Source organism: Gymnodraco acuticeps, unplaced genomic scaffold, assembly GCF_902827175.1.
Source record: "Gymnodraco acuticeps unplaced genomic scaffold, fGymAcu1.1, whole genome shotgun sequence".
Lineage (NCBI taxonomy): Eukaryota > Metazoa > Chordata > Actinopteri > Perciformes > Bathydraconidae > Gymnodraco > Gymnodraco acuticeps.
This window is the reverse complement of record NW_022990966.1, coordinates 1,915,092-1,937,435: the sequence shown is the minus strand read 5'-3', so window position 1 is coordinate 1,937,435 and position 22,344 is coordinate 1,915,092. Positions and strand designations below refer to the sequence as shown.

General features: G+C 40.0%; 1 protein-coding gene across 3 annotated transcripts in view; it reads right to left on the bottom strand.

Annotated features, from left to right (window-relative positions):
• Positions 1-18,820, bottom strand: part of rab11fip5a (RAB11 family interacting protein 5a (class I)) — a 29,399-nt gene extending 10,579 nt beyond the window's left edge. For 2 of the 3 annotated variants that reach the window (XM_034235343.1, XM_034235344.1), the window contains exons 1-3: positions 18,022-18,820; positions 2,674-3,182; positions 898-1,462 (exon numbers count right to left, since the gene is read on the bottom strand). In XM_034235343.1, the coding sequence (XP_034091234.1) occupies positions 898-1,462; positions 2,674-3,182; positions 18,022-18,401 (1,454 nt within the window). In that variant the 5' untranslated portion in view covers positions 18,402-18,820. The remainder of the gene's footprint in view (positions 1-897; positions 1,463-2,673; positions 3,183-18,021) is intronic. The other variant, XM_034235345.1, reaches the window with a different exon arrangement.
• Positions 18,821-22,344: the final 3,524 nt, after the last annotated feature.

The following is a 22,344-nucleotide window of genomic DNA, read 5'->3' as shown; positions in this document are numbered from 1 at the left end:
ACACACACACACACACACACACACACACACACACACACACACACACACACACACACACACACACACACACACACACACACACTATTGTTCACATCATCTTTCCATTGAAACTGACATTATCACTGAACCATGCACAAGGCTCCAGCTTGAAGGAGCACCCCCCCCCACATCTGCATTGCAGATATGAGCTGTAACCAGAGACTGAGTCATGTTGGTCGGTACACAGGAAGTTAAAAGTAAACTATTAAATGTATAACTTTTCAAGATATTGTATCTTCTCTGATTATAGATTCTGAGTTTAACCCATAATATCAGAAAATTGATAATATTGATGTATTTTTTTTTTTCAAAGTCGTGATTTTCTCCACATCGCCCAGCCAAACTATTGACTAAATGTAAAATGATGATGTGAGATAAGGTTCAAACCCTCTCACAGTATACAGGTCACCAGTAGTGGCATAGATTAGATACTCAGATATAAGTAAAGGTACTGATACTTAATTGTAAAAAAAAAACCTGGATTTAAAATTAAAAGTCCTACATTTTAAATGTTACTCGAGTTGATTCTCATCAAAATACTGAAAGTACCAAAAGCAATAGTACTTGTAATGCATAATGGTTGGCTTGTTCAAACAATGATATGTATATTGAATTACTATGATTTGCGTAAATGCTGGTGGATATTTTGACCTATAGTTAGTTTTTATAATCACCCGAAAAAAATAATTCATGATCCTATAACCCTTGGAGCTGTGTGATTCCCCTCCTCAGTGATCACAGTGTGTGTGTGTGTGTGTGTGTGTGTGTGTGTGTGTGTGTGGTGTGTGTGTGTGTGTGTGTGTGTGTGTGTGTGTGTGTGTGTGTGTGTGTGTGTGTGTGTGTGTGTGTGTGTCTCACCTGGGTTTGCTGTTCGAGTCCTTTGATCCAAACCATCCCTTGTGTTTCTCCTCGGCGGCGGGGGCCTGTTCAGACTCATCCTTGCCCCGACTCTGCCCTTTCCCCGCAGACTCCCCTCTCCCGTGGGAGAAAAAGTTCCTCCTCTGCTTTTTCCCGGACTCCACCGTGGAGGAGGATTTGATTTGAGCAGCATATCCCAATCCCTCCTCTTCCTCCTCCTCCTCCTCGTCACCCAGCATGGGGCCGCTTTTCTCCAACGCCGCCGCTATGGCTGCCTTCTCCTCCTCGTCGGGCTTGTCAAAGGACCAGCGCCGCCCGTCTCCCATGGGGCTCTTTGGGGCGGCCGAGGCAGGCCTGAGGTTCTGCAAAGACACGGAGAGAGGCAAAGACTTCTGCAGCGGCGGCAGGCCTAGACAATCCACAGGGTTTACTGAGCCTTTGTCCAGGGGCAGGTCACTGTAAGCGTCGCCTCCGTTGACCCACGCGGTCGGAAGAGGAGGCACGATGATGGAGATCTCCCCGGCATCGTCTCCAAACTCACACTGGAGAGAGTTTGCCGTGTGCTCTGCAAAAGGGAGGTGGAGAGGAGAGAAACAATGCAGTTAATCAATTAACTTACTTATTTAACAAGAGGCTTAGTGAGGTGATAAAACCATAAAATAGCTGTGACAAATATTTTTACAGAGGGATGGATTAAAAGCAGACTTACAGTAGGTGTTATAATTAGATGACATTATATTAGATGTACTTAATGATCCCAGATAGGAAACATTTTTGATTTTATAGACGCCCTATTATGCTTTTAGGGGTTTCCCTTTCCTGTAGTGTGTTATATAGGTTTTTGTGCATGTAAATGGTCTGCAAAGGCTAAAATCCCAAAGTTCCCTCCAGAGGGAGATTTTTCTCACAACCCCCCTCAACCCCTATCTCAAACGCATAGTAACATCACTATGCAACACTTGCGCTTCTATTGGCTAGCGGCACGCTCCAACACATTGTACGTGACTAAGGGGCTGGACATCTCTGAGCGGTTGACCAATCACAACAGATCCGGCCAGCTAACCAATCAGAGCAGACTGGCCTCTGGTTTCAGACAGAGGGTGAAAAGAGGTGCTGCAGCACAGGCAGTATGAGAAAAATAAAGAGTTTTTTGAACATTAAAGTGTTAGGGATTCATTTTGTCTTTACTCCTAGACATTTAACCTTATTTTGTGTGTTGACATTTACGACCATCCCTGCTTCTAATCTCCCTTAAGGAATGTGTTAATGCAGTCGTATGTTGATACTAGGTTTATGGCCTGACCTGGTGGGCACAAGGGGAGTTTTCTAAGCTCCAGAGATGTGAGAGACATCTCCTGTGTCTGCAGATGTGTTTACGCCCATCCCCAATATGTGGATTTGACTCTCTGTAAACTAGTTAAAAGGTCTACCAAGATGCGAGGCTGATCAGATTTGACATGGCAAACCACCCATGCAGTCAGGACCTTTGACTGTGTGACTTGCGATGTGAATTTCTCCAGCCGATGCTTGTATGAAATATCAGTGTTTGACATCAGAACTCCTGCTCGTCCCGTGTCTCCTTCATGAGTCGGTGACTCCCACTGCATTGCTAAACAGAAGTTTCCTCCACAAAAGAATGTAGACAAGTCAAAGTAGAGGAATAACATACAAATACAGTATGAACCTGAAAATGAGCATAAAATGTCCTCTTGAATGAAGGATGTATGACTGTGGATTTGTATAATGAGTTTAAAGTCAAATACTCTCCCCCCTCACCTGGGCTGTTGTCAGGGGACAGGTTGCTGCTGTTGCTAGGGGAGTTGGAGAGGTCGGACACCACCATGCTGATGCCGGCGGTGGGGCTCAGACTGCCCCCGCGGGACGACTCGCTGCTCTCTGAGCCCAGCGACGTGCTGGAGCGAGTGTCCGAGGACTTCCTCAGCTTCCCCCTCAGGAAGAAAGTCCTCATCTTGCTGCGCCGGGCCTCCCCTCCCTCGTCGTCCTCGTAGTCTTCCTCCCCGCCTCCGTCGCTCGGGAGTCGCTGTCTCATCCGGTGCAGGGAGCCGTATCCACTCGGCAGCACGGCTGAGGAAGAGTCCTCCTCACTGGATCTCTTCTTCCCCTTGATGCGCTCCTTCAGCTTTCCGAAGGTGGAGGCGGTCTTGTCCGTCATGACCAGGTCGTACATGCTGGCCGTCAGGTTGTTTCTGGTGAACTGCACGGTGGCTTGGATTTCTCCTCGCTCCTTCTCCTTCTTCCCCGACTTGGAGTTTAACTTGTACCACCTGTAACAGAGGAAAATACACAAACATGAGATTAACAGAAAACATTGGAAGAATTAGGATCAGGTAAGTAGCTTTTAAAACAAATTTGCTTTAATGAAAATGTATAAACCTACAGCAACAAGTTCACACTTGTCCTCTTGGAGGTAGAGCTGCAATGATTACATTGACAGGCAAATATTTGCCAACCTTATAAATAAATAAACTGTTAAAGCCACTTCTGAAATATGCAGAAGTGGAAACAGTTCAATAATATATTAAACTGAATATCTTTGGGTTTTGGACTGAAAAAACAAGACATTTAAAGACATTATTTTGGACTTTGAGTGAGAGGGATCGGACATTTTTCACAATTTTCTGAGAGTTTATTTACTAAAACAATTAATCTACAAAATGATCATCACAGATTCTTTGATAATGACAAAATCGTTAATTGCGGCCTCAGTAATAACAGTTCAATAATAAAAAGTAGGTGTTAAAGTACATTTACAGTGTGGGAAAAGTATTAAATATAGTACAAGTGTAATAATATACTTATTGCAGGGTGTACAAAAAAACACTTCACAGAATTATTATCTGTGTTAGCATTTAATAAATTATCATATTGTACTGTTATCATGAATGGAGTTAATCAGTCCTGTGTGTGTGTGTGTGTGTGTGTGTGTGTGTGTGTGTGTGTGTGTGTGTGTGTGTGTGTGTGTGTGTGTGTCCAACTAAACCACAAAACTGTTTGTGGCCAGACATCCAACAATACCCAGGCGAGGCTTATTTTATTTTCAGTGACCGGGTAAGAAAGAACAGTGAAGTTAAACAATGCTCATGTCTTATTGAAACTTAGTGATTGCCCTACATAAAAACCAACAGTTTGTCCCCAACTCCCACTCTAGACGGGCACTGAGGAGCACTTCTTAGAAACGCTGTCACCCGTGGGCGTTACAGCGCCAACAAGGTCACTGACTCATGGGAAAGTCTCATCTGTTCTGTTTTAGAGAATAAAATGAGTGAGAAAAAGTCCCCCAGTTAACATTTGTTTCTGACACTGCATGCTGCCAACGAGCGCAGGGAGCAAGACTGAAAACTTGGTCTGAAACCACAACCTGCTTTTATTTTTTCACTTCCTGTGCTGCAAGGCTATTTTCACCTCACACCTCAACCACGATGCACTTCTCTATTGTTCATAAAGGAGAGGCTGAGTGACACATATCTGCCCAAATAGCACAACTCTGTGTGTACATAGTTCCGGGTTAAACAGGTTTGCTCCAAAATGGATCGGTTTACGGAAACAATATCTAATGTATTAGTGAAAAAACCAGTGAAATGTAAATATGGAGCAAAGAATATAGCCTAGCATTTTTTGCGATAGAAAAAATATAGAACAATTAAAAAAGATTGTCATTTTTAAACCATTTGAAGATGTATATCGCCATATTACTCAGCCATAAACAGGGTTCTTACACCTTTTCCAAATTCAAATACTTTTCAAGGTGCATTTTCAAACATCTTACAGCTGTTGTAAATTACATATTTATACATATTTATACTCAAATGATTATTCCCCTACCTCACATTAAATCAGATACACGAGGATGACAAATTAAAGAAAAGAAAACTAAGTTTAAAAGTAGATCTGTAAGGCATCATCATATATAGTTATATTTCTTTATAATATGTTTATTGTATGCACCATACACTAAGCCAGATTCCTTGTAATGAATTATCTACATGGCAATAATGAAACTTTATTGTGATTTTCTTGATCAATTAAAAGCAAATAAATGACGCTACATCCTTAAAAGATAAGTGAAACTGTGTCAATGCACAAATAGGATGAGTTCTTATTTTTTTTGCTTGATGAAATGGGAAAAGGTCTGTTAAGTCAACAAGAAAATCAAATGTGAAACGAAAGAAAAGCCAGAAAAACAAAGGTTAAAAAGTCAAAGACAAGACTTGAAAGCTGCAACATGAAAGAAGACAAGAAACCAGGCCACGGATGTGAAGGAAATTAGAAAATAACCTCACACTTTAACTTCACAGCTTTCTTAAAAACCAGAGAGTTTTTTATTTCGCCTCAAAAACATTTCCTCCTTTTTTTCTGTAAACCTGAAGGGTGACTACACATAAACTCGGCAACACTACAATGGGGGGAAACCCAAACACATAAAGGCGTCAGATATTCTCGGTAGGGCTACAAAGGACATTATTTTCATTCTGGATTAAAGTATATCGATTTAAGATTAAGAAATGGCCAAAAAACCAACAGAGCCAAACATGACGTCCTAAGATCAAACAATATTTAGCTTAAAATGAATTATGTTTAATTTGAAAACCAGAAATGTAAAACAATTCCATGAAAACAAATCATGACAATATTAGATTTATGATGGGAAAAATCTAGTTTTTGTTATCATGTAAAATGTGTACAGTTAGCATCAAACGGTTAGCATATTAGCCAAAATATTACAAGTTAGTCTGCTAATGTGTATTGTTGTCATATATCTTGTTGGTATTCTATGTTAGCAAACTGTTAGCAACAATCTCTAACTACATGTGTACTTAATAGTTTTCTTGCCACGAAGAAGATTGGCTTTGCATTACATTGTATTAGAACTGTAGATTTGAATTAGTTATTGGATTAGCTTTAAAAGTTAGAATGTATACAACCAAATAATTGTACATTCATTCACAGCAACTAAAAAAATGTTGAGTGGCCTTAACCTATTTTGGATATTGGCCAACAAGCATGCAACATATTGACAAAAGATGCAGCTGATGTATCTCTTCCTCATTACATAATCTATGATGATAATTCAATGTTTAACATGTTGTAAAGTTTTAAATAGCAGTAATCCTGTAATATAGCTTCAATTGAAAGGATCTGGATTCATGAGACCTATAATGTGATGTACTGTGCAGGTCGCTCCATTAAGGAGGCTGTTGTTAAATTGCAGGCTGCTTTTAAATATTATCCAGACTCAGCTCTCTGAGTTTAAGTTTATTTTAAATGTTGATAAAACTAAGGTAATACTTTTTTCAAAAGCCAAAAGGACAACGGAGACCACTTTAGATATTGTTACTACGCAAGGACAAGTACTTGAAGTGGTTACCTGTTATAAATACCTTGGTATCTGGCTTGATGATTGCCTCTCTTTTAAACTTCAGGTCAATAATCTGATAATCTGAAACTAGGTTTCTTTTTCAGAAACAAATCCTGTTTCTCGCTTGAGGCCAGGAAAAGGCTAGGCTGCAGTCGAATAGTCCATTTAGTTTAGGAACCTTCCTAACGGAGTGAAATGACCCGGAAGTCCCTCAGTGGCAGCCATGATAAGTGCCGTTCCAATTCTCTAGAATGATAGGAAAGGAGGTTTCAAACTTCCTTTATAACCTCCTTTATCTTAGAAACCACTGGACCTCCCTAACCGAAAGGAGAGGAGAAAATGCTGCCCCACAATGCATTGCAGCCGCAGCATTTGACGTCACACAACAGTCGGCCGTTCACGGACACAAACGATTATGGGAGAAATTATATCATGAAAGTTACGGTGCTTATTAAGCTTTTAAAAACGTATGTGGTAAGTTGCCAAAGTGCTTTGTTTTGAGCGTTCATCAGTATTATAATGAAAAGGAGAAATATGAGCGTTAGTTTTTACTGAAATGATCAAATAAAGTCAACATCTCAGTCTTTACTGAGCTGTGTGGGGTTTGTTCAACTTTTAAAAGATGTTTGAATGGTGATAAACACAGTGATAGATGTTAAGGACTAACGTTTATAATAAATACATTTGTATTGATTTTAAGATCTTTTCATAGTTCATACAATCATACGTATTGGGATCATTTGTATTAATGTGGACCGGAGGGAGAGGGTGACGAGCATAAGTTTCACTTTCCTTTTTTATTTCAATTCCAACTTTGGTCATGAAGAATATGTTTCTCTGTTATTCATAAAGCATAAAGCAACAGCATCAGAGCACGGTGCAGAGTCTCTAGATGAGTTTACAGTACCTCGTTCTTATTGAACATCCATGTTGTAGTCCGCTGTATAGAAAACTATAGTTTCCCCACAGCAGCAGACGCACATTCATGACGTCCGCTGGCGCATCATAAACACGTCGGATCGTGAAAGTGCATTCGGATTCTCTAAAGTACCGCAGTCTCTTCTCCTAAATCCTTTTAAATTCTCCTATCCACTATCCCTTAACCCCATGACGTTTCACTCAGAGGTCAAGGAATAGACGATAGGGTTAGAACTTAGGAGCTGATTTTTAAACTATCCAAACGCAACCCTAGTCTCTGTGACCTTTTTACCTGTGCGGGACTATGGTGATTTTATCTATATGAATGCACCTGCCCATTACCTGATCAAGTTAGATGCCGCGTATCACAGTGCACTGAGATGTGTTACTAACTGTAAAGTATTAACTCATCACTGTACCCTGTATGCCAAGGCAGGTTTGCCTTCACTAACTGTACAGAAGCTCAGTCACTGGTACATTTTCATCTACAAAGCCATGTTGGATAAACTACCATTTTATATCTGCTCTCTGATCACACGGCGAATTGAAAGTAGCTATTGCCTGAGATCTCATGATGTGGTTTTGTTAAATGTGCCAAGTGCTAGGACTGTTTTAGGGACAAAAGCTTTTAGGTGTGCAGCTCCTCTAACTTGGAACAGTCTGCAAAAATAATGGAAACTGAGTAATTTGGTTCCACTAAATGTTTTTAAAGCTCGGATAGATGCTATGCAATCAGATACTGTTGGTACCTGTAAATGTCGTTAGGTATGTAAACTATAATCCCTGTAACTATGCTCCAAGATGTCCTTTTTGTTTTTCTGTTGTTTTATGTTATGTCTTCATGTGGAACCTACTTGCAGCAGGTCTCCCTTGAAAAAGAGATCGGTGGGATTCACCTGCTTAAATAAAGGAAAAAAAGTAAATAAAAAATAAACTCAGTGCCCTTATTTTCATTTTGTTAGTTCTATTCTAACATGCAAGTTATTTGTTTTCACCGGAAAAGAGACGGGAACGTTTTCCTTCTCTAGGATAAACATGGGTGTAATTGTAGGCTGCAGAGTGGGAAATAAACACTGGTCGTATAATTCACAGCACAGGCTGTTGTGTAATCATCATCATCCTGCCTTCGACCTGAAGTTCAGCCCTGAAACAAGGATAACACTCAAGACAAGTGGCAGTGAAAACAATTAGCAGACAAACTCCTTTCAGAACAAACTGCAAATAACAAGAAGGTGGAGTCCGGAGCACCGAAGAGAAAGAGAGGAATGCCAATGCTTTGTATAGCTCCACAGGAACAACAAACATTACATTGCTCATAAATGGACAATAGAAATATGCAGACACTGGAAAGTTCTTTAACTAATCCCATCATACACACACACACTTTAAAAAGATGTAGGGAGATGTTTAAACTGGCATTTGCATACAAATCAATCAGAATTATAATAATCCAGATATTTACTTTGGAGTCAAATCCTGTTACCGGATTATCAAACTGCATGTGAACAAATTCAATCTGAGCATGTCGTGCCTTCTTCTTAATGTCAAGAGGGCGCAGGCATGTAAAAAACATAAAGACTTTATGAGTAGGATCTTTCTCAAGTGTCTAAAATTGTAAACCAGTGCTTCTCCCTCGCATACCTCACTGTTAGGTGTGGACTCGAGTTTCACATCGATGCTTCAACAACAGTATCAGTGCTGCTCCTGATTCAACAGCCAACTCCCTGCAGCCAAAGGTGGGGCTCACATTCCAAACATAGGACCTGGGCACTATGTAAGGGTTTTTCTTTTGCAGGCGTACAGCTACTACGACCATCACCATACCGTCGACCATGCAGGGACTGTAATCTAGGCTACTGTGTAAACCCAATTTCATGTTTCCAATGTTTTACAGTTGCCATTAATACGCAGTAAGGTAGAAGTGATTGTACGCAAACACAGTATGACGGATGTGCTGTCGTTATATGCAGTTCAGTTAATGTGTTAATAAGCATTTGTACATATAGACAAACGTACCGGGTTTTCTTAATTCTGGAAGGTGTAGCAACTTTTCAGTCCGTCGGTTTGTCAGCGCTTCCTCTGTTCCCTGCTTTCGCTGTCACCAATGCCCCCATATATACATCCATTCGCATCTAATGAACCACTAGTGTCCAAAATAATACTGCACAATATATCTAAACAAGTAAACATGAATGTCTCCTATAGACTAGACATGAATCCAGTGTGTCTCCTAGCCCTTATTTTTGTTAAAGATTGTGAAGCTAAAACATGTGTGAATTGAATTAAAAATGTGTGATTGGTGTTCATTTTGTCTTATTAGATTTTGCTTTTATATTTGAATTAGGCATTAAAACTGTAAAAAAGGAGGAAATAGGAGGAAAGGAGGAAATAGTTTTTGCTTCTGCTTACTTTAAGCATTTCAAAACCTATTTTCGTGACACACACTCTGTCTTTTGTATTTTAGAAGACGATGCAAAACAATGTGCACACCCTTGTACATTCAAACACCTGCGCTGGTAGGTCATGTGACGCATGACAAAGTAACATGAGGCCTAAATACAGAAACTGCAACTCTGACAAAAACAGCAGCCTACATTTTGAAGCCCACGTACACAGGCAGAGATCAGTCTGTTAGAGAGGACCCAGTTTCCTATCGTCCCACGCAGTACAGTTCAACGAGGCCGCTGTGCTCATATTGGACAGCATTTTTGTTTTGAATCCACTAAAATAGCAGATGAACGTCACAGTACAAAAAACAATTTTACATTCAAATGTTCTGCCTGTTTTGTTTGTCTAAACAGATTTCCAGACCCATTCCAGAGCTGCAAAGCATGACCACGTATCGGCTTCCCAATCTGGCAAAAACAGGAAATCACAACACCCCACCCTATCCAAGTGTGACACCATCTCCTCATCCACCAAGGAGCAGATAGGAAAATGTTCTCTTAGCTTATTCTAGGTTTCGGCTTACAAATTCTTCCGTGGAACAAGTCGATCCCTGGAAACCTCCCTCCAAGGCAGGACGGGGCTGAAATTACAAGACAAGTAGGCTATCAACCTATTTTATCCTGCGTGTCTCTGCGGGGCTCCGGCAGTCTGGGTGGTATCAGAGCCACCGAGAAGAGACTCTCTGAAATGAAACTGGTGCCAAGGGCGCAGGATCTGTGTCAACAGTGGGAGTTAGGAGTGCACCAAACATATTGGCATTTAAGGTTATACATCACTCCGAAAATCCTCTCCTTAAGGGACTGCTGTGAGGCCAAAGGGCCTCTACAGAGACCTCGAGAGCGATTTGCTTCAGTACAACTTAAGAAAAGACAAACAAACTCTGACATTAAATGTCACATTTAGAAAATGAACTAATACAGCCATGCTAACGCCGATGTTTGCAAGTCACCTAACCAGTCTTAAAACACCTTGAGACATTGAGCAAGCTTTGTGGGTGTGAAACTCTTGCTGCGTCATAACTATTTTTATCTGATGTGTTTAACCACTGGTGAGAAACATTGTTCACATTACTTATTAAGGCACTATTGCAATGCGACTTCAGAAAAAGATGGCTGGCCTTTGAATTCATCAGGTAAAATGAGGGGTCACAGGCAGATCATTTGACTCATTGATTTTAAGGTGCAGCCCTTCTTGTTTTGCAGATATTTGGTCCTAATCTAAAGTATGAAAGGGGTGAAAAGAGGTGCTGCAGCACAGGTAGCATGAGAAAATAAAGACCTTTTTGAATATTAAAGGATGTAAACATGTCCCAGTCGAGGTTCAAAATAAATATATGAACCTGAAATATGCATAACATGTCCTCTTTAATAAACAGAAATGTTCTCTTAAAGTGTGAAGCATCAGATTCCTTATTATGAACAGCCATACAGAGAGCTGATTCAGCAAAACAGCCAGCGGCAAGGTCCAACTAAAGCCAGCGATGCTAACCAGACTGCAAAATATACAACCCACAGTCAGCTGCAGACCCTCATCGACGCCCATAAGTGGCAGATTATCGGCTTAGTGTGTGCAACAATGGCAATAACATGCAAGGTAGGTGATAGGTGCTACTTCATTAGAGGTTTTCCATCCCTATCAATGATATAAAGTCATCCCAGCAGGAGCATTAATATCGGTCCCGTGGCCTGGATTTCCGCCTCGTCAGCAGTAGTAGCAGACGGGACCCTGACCACATTCCACATCTGGATGTGATGAGCCCTAACCTCACCACCAACTTCCCTCCCAATACTTCCACACAATCCAGCATTGTGTCTTAAAACCACAGACCCTCAGGTTTTCTTTTGAGAAAAGTGAAAAGTTTAAAACACAAAATAAACAAATGCCACCAATTCTTAGCAGACTAAGGGAACAGCTTACTAGAAATGCACGATAACTGTTAATACATTTGTCTTAGTAGTCAGTTCAATTACGTTTTTCTGTAGCTTTAAGCAAAGATGTAAGGTTAGTAAAATGGTATCTTTTATTGCTTGATTTTATGTGGTGTAATGAAACCTTGCATGCCATTAAAGACAAGGTTTAAAAATCAAATGTATTAATTACGGAAGACATGTATTAGTAGTAGTAGTGGTAGTAGTAGTGGTAGTAATAGTGGTAGTGGCAGTAGTAGTAGTAGTAGTGGTAATGGCAGTAGTAGTGGTAGTGGTAGTAATAGTAGTGGTAGTAATAGTGGTAGTGGTAGTAGTAGTGGTAGTAATAGTGGTAGTGGCAGTAGTAGTAGCATTAGTAGTGGTAGTAGTAGTAGTAATAGTAGTAGTAGTAGTAGTGGTAGTAATAGTAGTAGTAGTAGTAGTAGTAGTAGTAGTGGTAGTAGTAGTAGTAGTAATAGTGGTAGTGGCAGTAGTAGTAGTAGTAGTGGTAGTAATAGTGGTAGTAGTAGTAGTAGTGGTAGTAATAGTGGTAGTGGCAGTAGTAGTAGCATTAGTAGTGGTAGTGGCAGTAGTAGTGGTAGTAGTAGTAGTAGTAGTAGTAGTAGTAATAGTGGTAGTGGTAGTAATAGTTGGTAGTAGTAGTAGTGGTAGTAATAGTGGTAGTGGTAGTAGTGGTAGTGGCAGTAGTAGTGGTAGTAGTAGTGGCAGTAGTAGTAGCATTATACCCTCCTGTAAAATACCTAACCCATGTTTACCCCAGTATAAAGCAACAGTAACTTGCAGGCTGCTGTTTCTGTGTGCTTACAAAGGCTGCTACAAATAATAGAATGTTCGCTCCATTGGACTGTGCTGTTGTGATACATGAGGACATATTTTGTGAAATTCAAGTCCAACTTACGAAAGCAGATTCCAGTTAACTCTGTGTTCAGATGCTTCTCAGCAAAGTAGCTATATTTTGAGCCTTGTGACACTAAATGCACTTTGGCTACTTCCCTATTTTAGCACTTTATTGCTTTATATCCTGTGTAGTGCCTTAAGGAGATGTATGTAAAATAAATCATTTAGATACCAACTTACAGTTTGAAAATACAATATTTCAAGACTGGCAAACAGTCCTTGGATCAGTTTTGGACAGCTAGGGTTGGCCATATCTTACTGTACAACTTTGCCCCCTCAATAAAATGAAAAACACTTAATTTGACGGCTCATATGCGCCAAAAGGTTTATTTTGTCATTTAAAACGTGTTACAATATTTACACAATTGCTCAATCCTGGAGAAGCTAGTAGGGGCCAGCATCTCCTAGCCCTCCTACATTAGCATGCCAGCTTATTACTGCAGTTAAGTGCTCTGACCTGGACTGAACTGAGTACTGACAGGAACTATAGACAATTTGGGATGTGGTGTCACAGTGACCTAGATTTTGAAACAAGTCTCTCTTCTAGCTGAGACTGTTAATGTTTCTTTCACCCAAACCACGACAGTTATTTACTGTGTCTCCATGAGGATCTCATAAAGGCAGATGGGACATTTATGATGCAACAAAACAGCCTCTATATGACACTAGCAATACTGTACATGTTACATGTAGCCTGCAATATATCCTGCTTCCTATAGAATGTGTTTCTACTGAAGTTAATCTGATAAATCTCTTTATGTTTACAACAATCGGAGTCTCAATCATCTAGGATTGTCCGGCCATGCTGTTATATAACATCTAATGTCCATTAGACCGTATTCTCCAGCAGCTACTGGAGGTCTGTCTGTTCTTAGTAGGGGATTTGTCTGGATGCACATCACACACACAAACACACACACACAGTCAGCAGATGGAGGTGTAGTTCTCAGGCCTGCCTCAGTAACATTCACTTGTCTGAAACAACAGCAGAGATTTGCTTCCTATAGATAAACAATATGACAGGGGTTAAACTGAGGCAGCAATGGAAAAAAAGCAATGGTTGGAAATCTAACATCTAAAATGAAAATATCAGCACTGCAATAACCACCCCACCAACACCGAGAAGAATCACTGATCTGCAGAAAAAAAGAGCTGAAATGGTAACCTTAATCTCTTGGGAAGAACGCGATTATTAAGGGAAATAATGTGATGTCAAATTCCTCAAATCTCTTTTTGTTGTTAAAAACGTGGGTTGCCTGCTGGTGTTTTGTACACAGTGTTTCTGCAGCTGCCTCCTGACAGACCCTGCAGGGGAATGCACCCAACACCCACCTTACCGGAAAAAACTGCTCTAAACTGATAGCTCAACATGCAAATACACGACAGCCACTGCATCCTCCCATGCCATACAGTCATGGGCAGCTGCTCTGCTCACATTTACTGAACAAATTGGCGACTAAAGATCAGAACGTGTTGGGACATGTTTACAAAAAAAGCATTCATGTGGTTGATTTGCTGTTCTCAATGCTAATTTGTGATAACTGTGACCTAATTTAAGCTCCTAATAATAATAATAACTGGTTATTTAGAGTGTCGCTCTCTTCCAGAATATTGGTTTGGTGTAATACTGGACGCACTGTAATGCAGCAACTTGTGGTTATCAAATTATTATATCAAATGTGATGCATCATTTAATTAAACAGTTTGTATATTACATTTAAAGACAGCTGTTGCTAGCATATTTTCTTAGCTTCATCTAGCTAGCTCTTCAAAACTAATGTTAGCTCAATAATTTAGTGGAGAACAGTGTGTCCAGCTCACTTTTTGAATGCGTTTTTCCTGTTAAACAATGGAGGATATTACAAAAGGGATCAGACATATTAATTTCATGGCTTGATACATTATAATGTGCTAAATGACTGAGGCTAAAGCTAACACGTCCCAGGAAAATAGCAGCATACTAACAAGTTGATTATCATGTAGAATACATGGACATTTTGTATATAAACAGCCTTGTTCTTGCTGTTTTATTATACATTGTAAGATGACAAGAAATAAAATGAAGGATATGACTTTTATCTTGTTCTAACAACCCATGTTGTCTGCTTAGCTTACATAGGAAAAGCTAGAGCTGCTAACGCTAGCCTAAAATCTGATAGCATCCTTGAGCAGCTTCTATAAAGTGGGAAAATACTATGCATCAAATATGCAGTTTTGTAATGATGTGGTTTTATAAGCAGTTAATAAATTAATACTGTAAGTAAAGGCTAGTTAGCTGTGCATGCTAACGATTGCAACTCATGATAGAGCAGATAAACATTACATTTAAATTCTTCCTTACACTTTTGCTCTCATGTTTTTCCATTTTTGGAGAGGCTAAAGTCACAAGGTCCACAACTTGAGTCTTCACTTCTGGCACATCCTCGCTAGTTTAACCATCACGTGCTGAAAAAAATGAATCTCCTCCAACCTAACAACCTAAATGTAAACCTCATCCTTCATTTTCACTGACTGGAACACGCTGATTCAGAGGAACCCTGTGTGAAAACTGATGAGAAAATAAAACAAGTCTGAGGTTCAGAAGAAAGAGCCATTTCAACCTGACGCATCTCCATTTGCTCAATGTACCACCCAGAGCACTACATCACAGTGACGCCCCCCACATCCTCTAAAGAGCTTTATAAAAATATTAGAAACTGCATTGAAGGAGTTGTTGCACAGCCCTCAACCTCTGCAATACTAAATGTGACACTTCCGTCTCTGTAAAACACACATTTGAAAGAGATTGTGGTCATCTGTAAGTAAAGTATCTTTTGATGTTGCTTTATTAGGTGTGTGTTGGTTTTAAAAGCACCACAGCCACTAATTGATTGCACTTTTATTATCACACTTTACTGCCGCTATTCTTCCCTCTTTGAGGTTTTATCACTATGCAAACAAAGCTCACCTTAAACTAAATATCAGCCTTGAAGAACCTTTTATACCTCTATCATGAGAGCTAAACGATCAGACAAATCACAGCTTTACTTTAAAGGTGTTACTGGGAATAGCCCAAAACCATAAATCATTCTGAGGTAAAAACGTTGTTTTAAATACTGCAAAAAAAATGTGTTCTCAAAGATGCAAAAAGATAAAAGCCAAATTATCCTTTTTTACTTGAGATGGTAAACAACTTTGTGATTTCAGCTCAGAAAAATAACCGCTGTTGACACCATTATCTGGTGTTTTAGGGTTAGATCTGAATTACCCTAATCACACATTTTTAACAAACTACACGTTTTAGATACTGATTTACCAAAATATTTTCTGTGTACTGTAATGAAAAACTACTGTTTCGTCAATGGCGTCTGGTAGCTTTGTAGAGAGTATAGCTTCAGCATATTGCTTTTAAAACAAAAAAACATGATATATTTTAGGTCGTAGATATTTGAGACTAAAAATCATATCGAAGTCAGGTTTGATGGCTAATTCACAATTTGAATAGTAGATTATTTCTTTAACATCTCGTTCTATAGCACTTGCCTTAATTAGCACAAAAACAACTATGTTCTCATGAAATCTGGTTCATGTGTTGGTGGATGTTTGCTGTCAAACTAGAGGCGATGTTTTTTTCAAAGACGTGACACACATGAGCAGTGTTGACTTTGGGAAGTGTTGACCATCCCAGATTGACTGAATACCACATGGAGACTCTGAATGTACCACGACAACAAACTGCTGACGATTCAACATCCCATTCTAACTTTAACCTTCAGGTGACCAACAGGAGACTGCTTCTCCTTTCAGCTCATATTCACACCTGAGAGAAAGCTGCCTTAAAAGGACAGGGAAACTAAAGAGGAAGAGAGGAACGTTTGTGTACACGACAAGCCAAAATATTCAGGGTACAGGGTGGCAGAAAGACGGGGGATGTCCTGGATCATCTACCAAATCTGACTCATCCTGGACTGCTGGACAGAAAATACTCTGGCACTCATACAAATTTTCTTAATGCTGATCTGATAACTATCTGATCTTGTAAATCACATTAAAAAAAAAGACGTTTGAAATACAAAAGGTTTGTATTGTGTGCCATATTGTTAAAACACTTAGAGCTGCATCCTGTATTTTGCAAATAAAACTTTTTTATATTATTATAATTACTTCTTTAAAATTGATTTTATTCATGTTGTATTACTTTTTGTACAAGTTATTTCTAAATATGGCAACTTTACATTTGGCATGTAACATATGTAACATTAAGCCGTCTCTTTTTCTGCTGCAACAACGTACATTTCCCCTCTGTGGGACTAATAAAGCTATTCTGATTATCCAAAAGGATAAAAAGGCAGATAGCCTCAGTCTAGATTTTGTTAAGGTCCGGTTTAAGACAAAAAGTATGAAACTTTTATTAAAGTTGCACAAAAACCCCCCAACTATCCTCTTTCAAGATCTTGTGCTTCGTCTTGGAGAATGTAAACAAAATGCCACCACATCTCATTATGGTTTGATAGCAGGAAATGTTTCAGCTAAATGTATCGGGAGTAAACACCAGGTCTGCCTTCAGTCTCTCCACTAAATCACACAACTTGTTTCTATGATAACAAATGCAGAAACCTACAATCCAACACGTATAAATTAAATGTTCCACTATTGTCTGACATTTTATATAGCGAACGATTAATCTATAAAGCCTAATGAATGATGAAAATAATTGTGAGAAGCAACTGAGAGTTAAAAAACTCATATTGATCATAAACTGATGGAAACTGCCTTTGAGATTTGACAAATGTTTAAAGTAATACTTCACCATCAAAAAAGTATCTCTTGAGTTGAGTATCAATGAGACTTGGATTATTCAGGTGTGTGTTGAGTTTGTAAACAGTTGTTTTCATATAGTTTTGCTCTTGTTAAACACAGCCCCTATTTAATTACTTAAGTTCATCAAGACTTTCTCTGTCAAATTGATTTCTTATTCATCATGAAAGCATGCAAGAAAACTCATTTCCATTCACTAATTCAACGTTACATATAACAGTAGCAGTTGATATACCAGTGGTCATTTTGTTTGTGAAGATTTCCATTAAAATGTTGCAATGTAAGCGACATCTAACTTCACATCACCTCTTAACTTCGGTGGGTGGGCTTTTGTAAAACAACATGTTATGCTAAAAATACCTTGCTGCTCTGGGATCATGAATCTGTTAGATAATCCCTGGAATTGGGACAGGCATTAATCCTCCTGATTCTCTACATCAAGCCTCATCTATTTGGGAACCACATTTTAACAACCCACAACAAAACAACCTAGTGTGGACACCCTGCAGCAGGGGAGATGTTTCTAGAAGGTTTTTGGTGTGAGGTGAATAGTGGTCAGATAGTTTGTGGGAGGAGGGAGGGTGTGTCTGCAGGGCCCTGGTGCAGCACCAGCTGTGTTTATATCTGAAAACAAACTGAGTAGCAACTCAACAAAGGACAAAAGCAGATCAGAACACCCTGATGAGTTCAATGAACATGGGAAACCAGAAAGAAACATGCACACACATTACTATGACATTCATGTGCAGCTAAACTTACTCGTTTTTCACGCATCTACTCTCATGGAAGAGCTTATCCAGCTGGATCACAACCTGTCCCAGGAACACGTCCATCCCCATATGTGCCCGGTGCATCACGATGAGCACCAGCTCGGTTGCACCGGCCGGACAGCCTCCGTTCCGCCCGCCGCCCTGCAGCACGCCGGGCTGCAGCTCAAACGAGCACTCCTCCCTCCACTCGGGCTCCGTGGTCTTCTCCACCACGCCGGTCGAGTATTTCTCCTTCCCCAGCTGGATGATGGTGTACACATCGCTGGTGCCATGCTTGCCCTTGCCCCGTAAGCCCCTGCCTCTCAGCACCGTCACCTGGACCTGTGTCGGTAACCATTTCTGGTCCTCCTCCACGGTTAGCGAGGACATGTCCCCCCCTCCCTCCTCCTCTCTCCAGACAACCGCGACAATGCGAGGCAACCGGGGAGAGGTGGTGGTGTCCGCCGCTTCCTCCCTGCGTCTGCACGGTCACATCAGCTGGCGGGTCGGCGGGCGGTGCCGCATTATGGCTGTGTGTCTCCTCTGCAAAGTTGCCGGTTGTTCGGTGCTCGGTGTGTACTCTGCGGTGTTTCCTGCCTCTCTGCCCCGGTCTCCTGCACCGTGCGGGCCTCTCTGCGGGCAGCGACGTCACGCCCTCTATCCTCCTTCTTCTTCTTCTTCTGCAGGACGAGGAAGTTCAACTCCACACATGTGGGCTGCATGCACAACAGAATATAGCCCGAGCACTGTGCAGGAATTCAGGGTCTGATGTTTCCACCAAAGCATGTCCACTCCTCCTCTCAAAGAATGTCAAACTCGCCTCTTTTTTGGCTGTCATGATTGCAGACGCCCTAAGGGAGGCCTCTGCACTATGAGAGCAGTGCTGGGGATAGTGAACTAAATGTAATTAAACTAGTTTAGCTACATTTTTTTTGCAGTAGCTTGCTGATAGTTCAACCTGATTCCTATTTAGATATTCATTCAACTTGTTCATTCAACATTTCATTCTCTTATCTTGTTTAGTTCACTTCTGGACTATTAACAATTTGATTAAAAGAAAACAATATATTAATTGACCCTTCTCTCCAGAATGTATGTGAAGTGCACACATTGATAGTAGTAAAGTGTAAAGTTGACATGCTTTAACATTTTCATAAGACACATATTTCAATTTGATTTATGATACACATTACGATAAATGGTATTACATACACTTTGCGGTTGGTGGTTAAAACAAAGCTACACTCGCTAATAGTTCAATCTAGCTAGCATAACCATTTGTTATTTCTCAAGCAAAGTTTTCTGTGATGATGATTAGCATTATGACCTACAATTATTCAACAATAGTTTGTTCCAAGTTGAGATTAATAAGTAAGTAAACCAATATAACGAATAGGCTGTCTACAACACAAATGCACAAAACAGATAAAGATCTTTACGCATCAAGACGGTGTTAGCTAGGAGTAAAACTTCGACATTTGTCCACAGGGGCCACCCAAAACAGCACAAAATAAAAGTTCCTGATGTCAATTCAATTCAAAACCTTTATTTATCCAGGTAAAATCCCATTAAGATCAATGATCTCTTTTTCAAGGGAGACCTGCAGCAGTAGGTTCCACAAGAAGACATACAAACATAAACAGAACAACAAAAGGACATCATACAGCAAAATGTACAGGGATTACAATTTACATATTTAACCACATGTACAGGTACCAACAGCATCTGATTTTGTAGCATCCAACCGAGCTTTAAAAACATGTAGTGGTACTAGCTTGGTAATTTCCCATTATTTTTGCAGACTGTTCCATGTTAGTGGAGCTGCACATCTAAAAGCTTTCTTCCCTAAAACAGTCCTAGCACTTGGCACATTTAATAAAACCACAGCATGCGATCTCAGGCAATAAGTACTTTCAATTCGCAGAGAGATCAGGGAGCAGATATAAGATGGTAGTTCATCCAACATGGCTTTGTAAATGAAAAAGTACCAGTGACTGAGCCTCCGTACAGTAAGTGATGGCATAACCGCCTTGGTATACAGGGTACAGTGATGCGTAAGTTCTTTACAATTTGTCAAAAATCTCAGTGCACTGTGATACGCAGCATCTAACTTGCTCAGGTAATTGGCAGGTGCATTCATATATAACAAATCACCATAATCCAGCACAGGTAAAAAGATCACAGTGACCAGCCTTTTCCTGGCCTCAAGCGAGAAACAGGATTTATTTCTGTAAAAGAAACCTAGCCTAACCCTCAGCTTTTTAAGCAGGTTATTGACATGAAGTTTAAAAGTGAGACAGTCATCAAGCCAGATACCCAAGTATTTGTAACAGGTAACCACTTCAAGTTGTATTCCTTGCGTATTTACAATATCCAAAGCAGTCTCTGGTGTATTTTTAGCTTTAGCTTTCGAAAAGTGCATTACCTTGGTTTTATCCACATTTAAAAGAAGCTTAAGCTCAGAGAGCTGAGCCTGAATAATGTTAAAAACAGCCTGTAATTTAACAACAGCCTCGTTAATCGAGGGACCTGCACAGTACATAACGGTATCGTCCGCATAAAAATGTAAGGTTGCTCCTTCGACATTTTCACCTAAACTATTAATATAGATAGAGAATAATAGCGGACCTCAAACTGAACCTTGTGGTACACCATTAGTGATGTTTAACCACTCAGAAGACAGCCCATCAAACTGAACACATTGGGACCTTTCAGAGAGGTAGTTTACAAACCACCCTACTGCATGGTTGGACATGCCTATACTGACCAGCCTTTGCTTCAAAATGCGATGATCGACAGTATCAAAAGCTTTGGATAGGTCAACAAATAGAACTGCACAACTCTGCTTATGATCTAAAACACTACTTTTTACTGATAAAAAAAGTAAAGTTTACTTACCTGAATAACCTGGATACAGCGTGGGAGGCGGGGCCTCATTCATTCCTATGAGAGTTGCTCATTGGCGCATGATGATAAAATGGCCCAATTTTTGAGAGAGCGAAACGTCACAGATTACCCGGCATGCCTGAGAAGTACCCGTATGTGCGCTCATAGCGCATGCGCAACTTTAACCAAAATGCTCGTTCACATCAAGTACGTCAATTTGCGTACACGTAAGTTACAGAACCGCGCGTTCATGACAGCATGGTAATGATTTGTTATTATGATGGATTTGATATTAACGAGGCGGCAGTTAGCAGCTAGCTAGTAATTATGCTAATGTACATCAATCGTTATGTACTTATATTACGCTGTAACAGGATCTAGTGATATCCAAGCAACAGCTAGAGCTTCATTTAGCATGAAAGAATTATTGCACTGTATATATATATATATATATATATATATATATATATATATATATATATATATATATATTAGGGCTGTCAAACGATTAAAATGTTTAATCAGATTAATCACAGTTTAAAAATTAATTAATCATGATTAATCACCATTCGAACTATTTTCCAAAATATGCCATTTATTTATGTATATTGTTGTGGGAATGGAAAGAAGGCGGATATATCCATTTAACATACAGTATCTATGTTTATTATAACATTTTCTGCGTGTCAAAATGAAAGACAACCCACACACCTATCAATCATCAAACCGTGGGGTCTTAATTCATTACGTGTTGATTTCTATCAACGGGGGAGTACTTCAGGAAAGTCGGGGGAGTCTCCCTCCGCAGCCGGTTGGCGTAGTTTTGGCACAATTCCGTTGTACAGACCGACGTTAACAGCAGCCCTGTCTGTGCACACGGAGACCGACTCTGTCGTCCGGTGATCTAACCGCCTTCTGGAAAAGCTTCACAAGTATGTCGGTACGCAAATGCGCTTTGTGACACAAGTGACGGTACGCATTTCAGCAGTGGCGAGCCGTCAGGGCCCTCTAGGCCCTCTGTGAGGGCCTAAGATATTCTAAAAACTAATATTTGAAAAAAAAAAATCTTAAAAACGTTTTTTTTAAATATTTTTTGGAATATTTTTTTGTTGTTACATTTTTTATTAGTTTTACCAAAATAACTTGATTTAATTGTATTTTAAATAATATTTCTAAAGAAATAAATCCTTCGAATCTGCCTGTTCAGTTTCTGTTGGAATGTGAATGGTTAAATGCCGTCTCTGCGAGTTATGTGAAGACGGGAGAGCTTGTTGGTCCCTCTCTACATTCACAGAGGGCCCGCTATAGTAACTCAACGAGAGAGTAATGTCAAATGACAGTACAATTGACCAATCATATCTTCCCTCTAAATGGGCGGGCTTTATTTTCGCGGACTTTATGACAAGTTCCGCCCGCTGTGAGGTCTATGCAAGTGGTGCAGTGACGC